The 12,444-nt window shown below is 43.0% G+C and overlaps 1 protein-coding gene across 1 annotated transcript; it reads left to right on the plus strand.

The window, feature by feature from the left end:
• The first annotated feature begins 1,121 nt into the window (after positions 1-1,121).
• Positions 1,122-4,767, plus strand: LOC121315198. The gene has a single exon (XM_041249263.1). The coding sequence runs from the start codon at positions 1,534-1,536 to the stop codon at positions 3,580-3,582; it is 2,049 nt and encodes a 682-aa protein (XP_041105197.1). The 5' UTR covers positions 1,122-1,533; the 3' UTR covers positions 3,583-4,767.
• The last annotated feature ends 7,677 nt before the right edge of the window (positions 4,768-12,444 follow it).

Consider the following 12,444-nt stretch of genomic DNA (forward strand, 5'->3'; position numbering starts at 1 on the left):
TGATCATCCACAGGGCTCTGGTGTTTGATTGATCAACCATAGGGCTCTGGTGTTTGATTGATTATCCACAGGGCTCTGGTGTTTGATTGATCATCCACAGGGCTCTGGTGTTTGATTGATCATCCATAGGGCTCTGGTGTTTGATTGATCATCCACAGGGCTCTGGTGTTTGATTGATCATCCATAGGGCTCTGGTGTTTGATTGATCATCCATAGGGCTCTGGTGTTTGATTGATCATCCATAGGGCTCTGGTGTTTGATTGATCATCCATAGGGCTCTGGTGTTTGATTGATCATAGGGCTCTGGTGTTTGATTGATCATAGGGCTCTGGTGTTTGATTGATCATCCATAGGGCTCTGGTGTTTGTAGTTTTAGCTGGCCTATTATATATTATTAACTAGCAGTTAACAGCAAATAAATAATGTACATTAACATGTTCATTGGCTGTTTGTTAACAGTTAATATATAAAAAAAGGCCATTAAAATAAAGCGTGACCAGTTTCAGATAGCAAATATGACTCTTGATTGTTCTGAAGAGTTTAGTGAATGTCTGTACACTGCTGTATATACAGTATGTGAAGCATGTGAAAATGGGTCAGGCTGAGGTATTGATGTCCCAAACATAACAGCCTTAAAAACAACTTGCCTTGATTTGTACCTCATAGCGGTTTTCAGAAATGAAAACACCTGTTGCTGTTGAAAGTGCCAGAGGTAAACCTGCAATCCAAAAATACATAACAAGTGACAGGCAGTGCAAGCTGTGCATTTTGTTCCACTCCCTCTCTTAATACAGTAGTTAGTAGTATTCCGTTCCCTCCCCTTTGCCTCCAAAGGCCTAAATGTGTTTGTCAGGAAGAGATAGCTGATTGGTTTGGTGCTGCAAGGTGAGTAAATGCTTGCTGGAGGCTGTGCAGGGTAAAACATCACAAGGGTGGGACCAGTTGTTTCTTTGAATTTTTTCTTTACTGTAAAGCCAGCCTACTTTCTCTCACAGCGAGCATGTGTTGATGTGTAGGGTGTGTGTGTGTGTGTGCACGCTCTTTAGTCACAGAGTGGACTGATTCCATGTGCCTTGGCTCTTCACAAGCACATTGCTCACTTCTTTATTCTCTCTCTCTCTCTCTCTCTCTCTCTCTCTCTCTCTCTCTCTCTTGCACTCATTCCTCTGCATTTTATTTCCATGCTGTTTCTTCCTGGGCTGCAGTGAAGGAGGAGCTGTAAGTGGAGAGTGGAGAGCTCACTGTCACAGAATTCTTGCTTAGCCATTGCCTGCTCACTTCTAAGCAAGACTAACAAGAGTTACGTTTTTTTTACAGTTTGTAAATATTTAATTTTTACAAAGACTTACAGAGGAAAAGGAGAGAGAAAAGCAAACAGGAAGAGAGTTCAGAAAAGAAAGGACCTGGCAACAGACACTGCCACTGAAGGCTTTTGAAGAGAAGTTACTTTTTATTTAGTTTTATCTTTGAGCAGATTTTTTTTGATTTTTACATTTTTTTCTTTCTACATTTTTGGATGCACATTGAAAGAAGATGGTGGCTGGAATGTTAATGCCATTGGAGAAGTTGCGGGCCATTTATGAGCTGCTGTTTCGGGATGGGGTTCTGGTGGCCAAGAAGGACAAGTGCCCGCAGAGCCTGCACCCAGAGGTCCCAGAGCTCACCAATCTGCAGGTGATGAGAGCGATGGGCTCCCTCAAATCCAGAGGCTACGTGCGCGAGACCTTCGCCTGGAGACACTTCTACTGGTACCTCACCAACGAGGGCATCATCTACCTCCGAGATTACCTGCATCTGCCGCCCGAGATCGTCCCATCGTCTCTTCAGAGGGTGCGCAGGCCAGCCTCCACCCTGGACGTGACCCGAAGGACAACGCGGGTCCAGACTGTAGAAGGCCCCACTTCTTATGCTCCAAAACCATCATCCAGAGCTGGAGCGGAGGGTCTGGATTCACTTATGGATCGACAGGGGTACCGGCGGAAGAAGGTGGCTGTGGAGGAAGAGGAGATGAAGACCCAGAAGGTGTCTGCAGCAAGTGCTTTTCATCCACCCTGCGAGCCCCACACATCTAAACCAGCATCTGCTGCTGAAGGATCAGCCTCCTTCATGGATCGACAGAGTAGCCACAAGGAGAAGGTGGTGGTGGTACAGGAAACGCTTCAAACCAAGAAAGTTTCTGCAGGGAGAGGATCACAGAAGGCCCCCAAGACCCACACCTCTAAACCATCAGAATGGGGAACAGAGGACCAGGTTTCCCTCATGGATCACCAGGGAGACCGTAAGGAGGTGACAGTCATACAGGAAACAATCACAGTTCACAGTTCTGTAGGAGCAATCACCAAAAAGGCCTCAGCAGTGAGTGTATCCCAGGAGGCCCCCAAGCTGCATGCCAATAAACAACCCTTGAGAGCCAACGCCAAAGCCCCAGCCCTTGTCTCTCATCAGGAGACACTCAAGAAAGAGGTGAAAGTTCTAGAAGAAAAGAATAAAGTTCAAAAGAGCTCCTTGAAATATTCCCGGAACACCCCTGAACCATGCTTGGGAGCCGGTGTCCGGGATCGTCAGGAGCCTCTTAAGAAGGAGGTGAAGGAAGCTGAGAAAAAAATGAAAGTGCAGCAGGGTTCTTTGAAACATGCTCCGCCACCTCCTGGGTCAGCTACCCCCAAATCATCTTCTGGAGCAGATGCTGAGAGCCCAGCCTCTATGTTGGAAGGTCAGGGACCACCTATAAAGGATGTGAAGGTAGAGGAGGAACATATTAAAACACAGAAGAGCTCAATGAAAGCTTCTCAGCCACTCCCCAAGCTGGGCTCCCCTAAATCAGCAAGCACTGAGGCCCCAGCCCCTGTCTTGGATCAGGAGCCACTGAAGAAGGAGGTGAAGATAGCAGAGGAAAACACTACAGTAGAGAAGAGCTCAGTGAAAGAGTGCCAGCCCAAGCCAGTTGCCCCAAAGACATCATTGGGAGCTGGCCCGAACTCCATATTGATTAAAAATGACATGACGGTAGTGGAGGAGAACATTCTGATTCAGAATGTTACAATAGTGAAGAACAAAAAGCTGTTTACAAAGACTGAAACCCGGGAGACCACTGAACTGTACACTCTGAAGCCCAAATCAGAGGCTCCATCTGCCTCTACAGAGGATCAGTGGTCCTGTGTGGAAAAGATTCAGGTCCAAAAGGTCTCTGCAGTGAGTGAAACCCAACAGGCCCCAGAACCATCAGGCCCCTCTAAACCATCACTGGGAGCTGAACAGGCCTATTCTAAACCATCACTGGGAGCTGAACAGGCTGCCTCTAAACCATCACTGGGAGCTGAACAGGCTGCCTCTAAACCATCACTGGGAGCTGAACAGGCTGCCTCTAAACCATCACTGGGAGCTGAACAGGCTGCCTCTAAACCATCACTGGGAGCTGAACAGGCTGCCTCTAAACCATTACTGGGAGCTGGTTCTGAGGTCCCGAGCTCCATCTCGCATCACCAGGAACAGGACTTGATAGGATTGGAGGAAGTACAAGAGATGACTGGAATGGGAGGATCTGAAATGAACCCAGAGCCTATCACTGTGGAAGGTTTGTAAAGCTTAAAGCATTACCGTTTTTCTCCTCACTGGCTGCGATATCCTTGCTGTTGCTAGGTTTGTGTTTGTGCTTGTATGTATATGTTATTTCCTAGCCAGGCAGCATTTTAGTCCATGAGTTTATAAAAAAATGTTTATAAAATGTTAAAAATGTTTCTAAAAGTTTACTTATGTTTCTAGGTTGTTTACTTTGTGTAGTTTAAGACATAGCCATTTCATTTTCCATACAGTAATACAGAGTCACACTCAATGCATCACCAGAGGATACTTATCCAGCATCCATTTCATTTTCCATACAGTAATACAGAGTCACACTCAATGCATCATCCAAGAGAATACTTATCCAGTCTGGGTTCCCAGAAGCAACAACATGCTGCTGCTTTTTCTGTTTGAGCTGGCAAATTAAAAAGAGAACTGGAATCAGAGAGTCAGCAAAATTCATTAAAGGAACTTACTGTCACTGGGATGCTTCAGCCAGCAAATTCATTTATTGCCAACTACCTACTGTGTCTTAGAGCCAGAATACTCACTACAGGAATGCCTGTACCAGGAACTTCAGCGACAATGCATTGTATTACAGATAGATCAGGACTGAATCCCAGTCAGTGTGTGTGATCCCTTCCTAACATATGCAAAGACAGACATGTTAAAGAAGTGTAAGACAATCCACAACATAAGGTCACGCTGCATGTGACATGGGCTGTCAAGGGTCCTCAAAACATTGTGTAGACAGACACATTTCAATAAAAGTGCTGCTTCTGTGGAAAATATTTACAAAGACGTTTTCAAATGCAGAGTGCTGTAAACCCTGAAAGGAAATCAGAATCAGCGAATGAATGAATGATGGAATGAATGATTAACTTGGTAAGGATTTCTGTGACTTGTGTGCTGTGCAAACAGGAAGCTTTGTGTCGGGCTCTGTGTTTCGTGATTTCTGATTTGCTTTATTAAGGTCAGATAATAGGGTCTGTGTGCTGCCTCAAAGTCCTTGTGATTCGCCATCTCACAGAAAACATCACACTGCTGTGCCCGTATGTTAATACACCAGGCTGCAGGGTATTAACTCTATAACCTACAGCTACGGATAAACATTTTGCATCACCTACAATTTTAGGATTGAGACACAAATATATATATTTGGGCTTCAGTGTATTACAGGAAAATAATTTCATTGGGTTTCTGTAACATCATAAATTTATAAACTGTCACTGAAACCACTGATGGAATTGTTTTCCTGTAACTCACTGAAGAAGCCCATCTATTATGTTTTATAATACATGGATACCCTTGTGATGCTAATATTAAATAAGACGAGGTTCAGCAGTACACTTGGGTTTTTTAAATGTAGTGTTTCAGTGATGTACAGACGTTCTATGTCGTTATCTGTTTCTCTGAAATACAAATGTACCTGCTTTAAATCTTTTTTTAACATATTCTCATTTTGTTGATCATTAATGATCATTTTGTTGATCATTAATTTTGTTAAACATTTCTGTACTGTGGGTGTTGTTGAGTGATTGAAAACAAAACATTTTGTTTTTGAATTAGAAGTGATGGTCTTGGAGTCGAACGGGTCAAAGTTTGAGTATATTTTCCTCTAAAGGAATTATCACTTTTTGACATCACCGCTGTGATATTATGCCTTTTTTAGAATGGCTCAGGATGCATATATAGCCTTCATCCATATATATATATATATATATATATATATATATATATACACACACACACACACACACACACACGCATATACAGTGCCTATAGAAAGTCTACACCCCCTTGAACTTTTTTTCACATTTTGTTGTGTCAGTGCCTCAGAGTTTCATTCATTTAAATGAGGATTTTATATATTAAATATACAAATCTGAAAGATCATAATTGGATAAGTCCCCCCCCCCCCCAGTTAATAGTTGGTGGAAGCACCTTTGGCAGCAATTACAGTCTGTTTGGATAGGTCTCTACCAACTTTGCACAGCTAGATTTGGCAATATTTGACTATTCTTCTTTACAAAAGTGTTCTAGCTCTGTCAAGTTCCTTGGAGAGCACTGAAGGACAGCAATCTTCAAGTCATGCCACTCAAGGACATTTACTTTTTTGTTCCTTAGCCACTCCAATGTAGCTTTGGCTGTGTGGTTTGGGTCATTGTCATGCTGAAAGGTGAACTTCTGTCCCAGTTTCAGCTTTCTTGCAAAGGGCAGCAGGTTTTCCTCAAGGACTTGTTTGTACTTTGCTCCATTCATTTTCCTTCACAGTAGGGATTCATTCAGCTTCACAGTAGGGATGGTGTTCTTTGGGTTATGCGCTGTGTTGGGTTTGCGCCAAACATAACGCTTTGCATTTAGGCCAAAAATTTCCACTTTAGTGTCGTCAGACCACAAAACTTTTTGCCACATGGCTATAGAATCTCCTGTGTGCTTTTTTGCATACATCAAATAGGATTCACGGTGGGCTTTCTTGAGTAATGGCTTCCTTCTTGCCACCCTACCATACAGGCCAGATTTGTGGAGTGCTTGGGAGATTGTTGTCACATGAACACTTTGACCAGTCTTGGCCATAAAAGCCTGTAGCTCTTGCAAAGTTGCCATTGGCCTCTTGGTAGCCTCTCTGATCAATCGCCTTCTTACTCGGTCATCCAGTTTGGAGGGATGGCCTGATCTAGACAGGGTCTTGGTGGTGCCATACACTTTCCACTTCTTAATAATCATCTTAACCTTGCTCCAAGGGATATTCAAGGCTTTTGATATTTTTTTTATACCCATCCTCTGATCTGTGCCTTTGAACAACTTTGTCCCAGAGTTCTTTTGAAAGCACCTTGGTGCACATTGTTGAGTCTTTGCTTTGAAATGCACTACCCAGTAGAGCGAACTTACAGGAACTGCTGAATTTATCCTGAAATCATGTGAATCACTACAACTTAACACAGGTGGAGGCCACTTAACTTGGTGTGTGATTTTGAAGGCGATTGGTTACACCTGAGCTAATTTAGGATTGCTATCCTAGCAATCAAGGGGGGTGGATACTTATCCAACCAAGTTATTTCAGTTTTTATTTTTAATTAATTTTCTACAAATTTCTAGAATATTTTTTTCACTTGGAAGTTGTGAGGTAGGATGTGTAGATAAATGAAAAAAAAAAAAAATAATGCAATTTTAATTCCAGGCTACAAGGCAACAAATGGTGAAAACTTTGAAAGGGGGTGTAGACTTTCTATAGGCACTGTATATATATAACTATGAAAATCATTTAGATCTTTTTAATTAATATTATGTAATCAAAGAAACTACAAAAAGATAATGCAAAAGTCCGCCGGGAGCCATAATAGTAGCACAGTATTTCATGTTAGATTTCGAAAGTCCCATATTTTAATTTTTGTTAGTTTTTCATTAAGTATATGGAAAACTACAAAGCAGTATGCAATTCAATATGTTAACATTATTCAACAGTTTCCATTTGACTTCATATTTAATTCTATAGGGTGATGCAAAACGTTTGGCTAGAGCTATACAATGAACGCATTTTTGTGTGCAGACTGCATGTTGTGGACTGTGTTTAAGTTATAAAGGTGTGTATGTCAGAAGCTTAACAGTGTGTTTCTAAATGTATAAACTGGTCCTAGCCAGTTTCACAACTAGGTAGTGTTGAGTGAGGCCTGCTGGGGTAATACACAACGAGTTTGTGGCTGATATAGGGCTGGAACCCCAGGTGTCCTGTGCTTAGCCATGATCATTTGGGAGGGGTATATAGGGCTGGAACCCCAGGTGCCCTGTGCTTAGCCATGATCATTAGAGATGGGTATATAGGGCTGGAACCCCAGGTGCCCTGTGCTTAGCCATGATCATTAGAGATGGGTATATAGGGCTGGAACCCCAGGTGTCCTGTGCTTAGCCATGATCATTAGGGATGGATATATAGGGCTGGAACCCCAGGTGTCCTGTGCCTAGCCATGATCATTAGGGATGTGCATATAGGGCTGGAACCCCAGGTGTCCTGTGCTTAGCCGTGATCATTAGGGATGGATATATAGGGCTGGAACCCCAGGTGTCCTGTGCCTAGCCATGATCATTAGGGATGTGCATATAGGGCTGGAACCCCAGGTGTCCTGTGCTTAGCCGTGATCATTAGGGATGGGTATATAGGGCTGGAACCCCAGGTGTCCTGTGCTTAGCCATGATCATTAGGGACGGGTATATAGGGCTGGAACCCCAGGTGTCCTGTGCTTAGCCGTGATCATTAGGGACATGTATATAGGGCTGGAACCCCAGGTGCACTGTGTTTGGCCGTGATCATTAGGGACGGGTATATAGGGCTGGAACCCCAGGTGTCCTGTGCTTAGCCATGATCATTAGGGATGTGCATATAGGGCTGGAACCCCAGGTGTCCTGTGCTTAGCCGTGATCATTAGGGACGTGTATATAGGGCTGGAACCCCAGGTGCACTGTGTTTCGCTGTGATCATTAGGGACGGGTATATAGGGCTGGAACCCCAGGTGTCCTGTGCTTAGCCATGATCATTAGGGACGGGTATATAGGGCTGGAACCTCAGGTGTCCTGTGCTTAACCATGATCATTAGGGATGGGTATATAGGGCTGGAACCCCAGGTGTCCTGTGCTTAGCCATGATCATTAGGGATGTGCATATAGGGCTGGAACCCCAGGTGTCCTGTGCTTAGCCGTGATCATTAGGGACGTGTATATAGGGCTGGAACCCCAGGTGCACTGTGTTTCGCTGTGATCATTAGGGACGGGTATATAGGGCTGGAACCCCAGGTGTCCTGTGCTTAGCCATGATCATTAGGGACGGGTATATAGGGCTGGAACCTCAGGTGTCCTGTGCTTAACCATGATCATTAGGGACGGGTATATAGGGCTGGAACCCCAGGTGCCCTGTGCTTAGCCATGATCACTGGGGATGTGTATATACTGTAGGGTTGAATTTGGGCCCCTCTAATTGGGGCCTAAAATGTTTTTGTGCAAGCTGTGTGTTTTGAATGCATTCTTTCTTGTGAGTATTGATGCAGGTAGTTTTAACAGAACATCCCAACCTTCAGTTAAAACACAAATAATGTCATATACCTGTTTGCAATGCAAATCATCTGACCTAAAAACCTATCTCAAACCAAACAAAGAACCCACAGTGGGAATGTTTTATAATAAACAAATAGAAGAGCCATCTTCCTAGAATGACTGTAGTATAATGTACTGTTGGCCACTGTCTGGTACCATTACGTTGCATCTCTTGGAGATAATCTAAATAAATCCATTGCAAATATATACCGGTATACGCATGTTTGAGCTGGTTCTTCATGGCAGGGTGCAGAGAAGCACATGGGGCCCCGTGAGTCACTCTCCTTGTACTATTACACCCCATCTGGGGCTTGTAATTATTTCATTATCCAATGAGTGCATTCAGCTACACCAGGACTCCAGCCTCGGTGTGCCTTCACGTTGAATTCTGTGAGAGAGTCTCGCTCCTCACGACGCCATAAACCACAAATATTTTAATATTACTGAGTAGGCCGTGTTCACAGATGCATTGCTATTATTTTTAATAGTAGCCGTAATCGCAGTAGTAGTTGCTGTCTTCTTCTTAACAAATGCATTTTAATTGTTAATGTTAACAATACAGGCAGTCCTTGCACTTAACGACACAATTGGTTCCTGAAAGTCATGTTGTAAGTCAAAGCACATTTTCTCTTAGGAATAATGTTATAAATTGATAAGATAATATAGTTTTACAAAAATTATCTGTTATATTGTACTCAATCAAATATTTATTTAACTCTTTACATTCAGCCCGGTGATTATGTGCATATTACTGAGACACCTACCTGGCTGTTTAAAAGTACAGACTCAGGGCTTTCCCATGACGGATTCAGTGTGTGTATGTGGTACTCCTAGCAGGAAATACGTTAAGCCCCTCATCACACGTTAATCCTGAAATTAAGCCCCTCATCATCTGACAGAGTTCACAGCTTAGGTTTCGTTTTGAGTCTATTGCTCTTATCAGTCACTGTTAACGGAAAATAAATAATAAAAAAAAAAAACAGTTACATGCATTAAAAAAAAAACAACAAAAACCGCTAGACTAAGTCAGGGCGACCACGACAGGTACTGTGGTTAGGACACTGAGCTGCGCACGTGACGCATGGCTCAGGTCTCGCCTGTCGTAAATGCTGTATCGATGTCGTAAAGTTGAAGCAGGGTAATAATGCAAAAGAGTCGGAAGTGCATCGTAAGTCGAGGATCGCCTATATTTGTAATGAATGTTTTTCAAGTCTTGTCTCTTAGTGAGAGTCCTGTTGCTGTTCAAGTCTTGTCTGTTTTTGAGAGTCCTGTTGCTGTTCAAGTCTTGTCTGCTAGTGAGAGTCCTGTTGCTGTTCAAGTCTTGTCTGTTAGTGAGAGTCCTGTTGCTGTTCAAGTCTTGTCTGTTAGTGAGAGTCCTGTTGCTGTTCAAGTCTTGTCTGTTAGTGAGAGTCCTGTTGCTGTTCAAGTCTTGTCTGTTAGTGAGAGTCCTGTTGCTGTTCAAGTCTTGTCTGTTAGTGAGAGTCCTGTTGCTGTTCAAGTCTTGTCTGTTAGTGAGAGTCCTGTTGCTGTTCAAGTCTTGTCTGTTAGTGAGAGTCCTGTTGCTGTTCAAGTCTTGTCTGTTAGTGAGAGTCCTGTTGCTGTTCAAGTCTTGTCTGTTATTGAGAGTCCTGTTGCTGTTCAAGTCTTGTCTGTTAGTGAGAGTCCTGTTGTTGTTCAAGTCTTGTCTGTTATTGAGAGAGTCCTGTTGCTGTTCAAGTCTTGTCTGTTAGTGAGAGTCCTGTTGCTGTTCAAGTCTTGTCTGTTATTGAGAGAGTCCTGTTGCTGTTCAAGTCTTGTCTGTTAGTGAGAGTCCTGTTGCTGTTCAAGTCTTGTCTGTTAGTGAGAGTCCTGTTGCTGTTCAAGTCTTGTCTGTTAGTGAGAGTCCTGTTGCTGTTCAAGTCTTGTCTGTTAGTGAGAGTCCTGTTGCTGTTCAAGTCTTGTCTGTTAGTGAGAGTCCTGTTGCTGTTCAAGTCTTGTCTGTTAGTGAGAGTCCTGTTGCTGTTCAAGTCTTGTCTGTTAGTGAGAGTCCTGTTGCTGTTCAAGTCTTGTCTGCTAGTGAGAGTCCTGTTGCTGTTCAAGTCTTGTCTGTTAGTGAGAGTCCTGTTGCTGTTCAAGTCTTGTCTGTTAGTGAGAGTCCTGTTGCTGTTCAAGTCTTGTCTGTTAGTGAGAGTCCTGTTGCTGTTCAAGTCTTGTCTGCTAGTGAGAGTCCTGTTGCTGTTCAAGTCTGTTAGTAAGAGTCCTGTTGCTATTCAAGTCTTGTCTGTTAGTGAGAGTCCTGTTGCTGTTCAAGTCTTGTCTGCTAGTGAGAGTCCTGTTGCTATTCAAGTCTTGTCTGTTAGTGAGAGTCCTGTTGCTGTTCAAGTCTTGTCTGTTAGTGAGAATCCTGTTGCTGTGTATTCCTAGTAAAAGCAGTTAGGAATGATTATCTGTAATATATTCTACTCAGAATACTATTGCTTCCTGATAATCCTTCCCTGTGCTGTGCAGTAATCTAGCTGAAGTATTGCTGTAGGCCATGAAGTCAATTACAGGAATCTTCCGTTTATAACCAAGTCTGCAGCTGATTAACCCAGTTTAAAATCAAACACACATGAAACCCACAGATATTCAGTACAATAATAAAGAAAACAGTTAGTCAATAAGAAGTAAGAAAAAGATGTGTAAAAAGTGGGAAAGATCACAAGTTCTTGGGTTTCGCTTTTTGAGGAGGCACAGGGAAACATACAGGGCCACACATCACGTGGTTACGAAAGAGCAGGGCAGCACTTACCAAATCCAATCTGTCTTCCTGCTTAGGGAACTCAATGGTGCCACCTGCTGGGTGAGAAACCCATTCCTTAACCAGCCTGCACACTGATGTATTCGCACATCAACTTTTTATGAGTACTTTAGATTTCTTCCACTGCACATATACGAGTGTTCGTGTTCACACAGCACATTCCAAAATATTCAACCAGCACATTCTCTTTACGGTAAGATGAAATATGACTCACTATGATAGTATAATACTAATATATATATATATAATATATATATATATATATATATATATATATATATATATATATATATATATATATATATATATAGGTTTGGATCGGGGGTGTGGTCAGTGCACTGTAGTAAATAGGAGAACCCAGCCCGTACTTTTGCACCGAGTGAGGTTACCCCCAATCAGGCTGGGGTCTGACCCCTCTCTTTCAGAAGGTTCTATGGATCCCTGGGCTGGGGAATTTCCCCGCCACTGCCAGCCTGGGACTTTCCAGCCAGGTGATGTATCTAGCGTCAGATTGGCTGGAGCAGGCACTGACTCCCTCCAGCTCCCCTATAAAGGGTGTGGGAGCTGGATACCAGGGTCAGACTGAAAGAAGGAGAACAGAACAAAGAAAAGGAGTCAGAGAGAAAGAGCTAAAGAGATGAAAGCTAGAGAAAGAGCTAAAGAGAGGAGAAAGAACTAAAGAGAGAAAGAGCTAGAGAGAGAAAGATCTAGAGAGTAGAGAGAGAAAGAGCTAAAGAGAAGAGAACGAACTAAAGAGAGAAAGCTAGAGAGAAAGAGCTAGAGAAGAGAGAAAGAGCTAAAGAGAGAGAAAGAGCTAGAGAGTAGAGAAAGAGAAAGAGCTAAAGAGAAGAGAAAGAGCTAGAGAGAGAGCTAAAGAGAAGAGAAAGAACTAAAGAGAGAAAGAGCTAGAGAGAGAAAGAGCTAAAGAGAAGAGAAAGAACTAAAGAGAGAAAGCTAGAGAGAGAAAGATCTAGAGAGTAGAGAGAGAGAAAGAGCTAAAGAGAAGAGAAAGAGCTAGA

This window comes from Polyodon spathula, chromosome 4 (genome assembly GCF_017654505.1).
Source record: "Polyodon spathula isolate WHYD16114869_AA chromosome 4, ASM1765450v1, whole genome shotgun sequence".
In the NCBI taxonomy this organism is placed as follows: domain Eukaryota; kingdom Metazoa; phylum Chordata; class Actinopteri; order Acipenseriformes; family Polyodontidae; genus Polyodon; species Polyodon spathula.

What these genes read in the sequence shown, in the direction of transcription:
- LOC121315198 (XM_041249263.1), top strand. Translation starts at nt 1,534, where the DNA reads ATGGTGGCTGGAATGTTAATGCCATTGGAGAAGTTGCGGGCCATTTAT.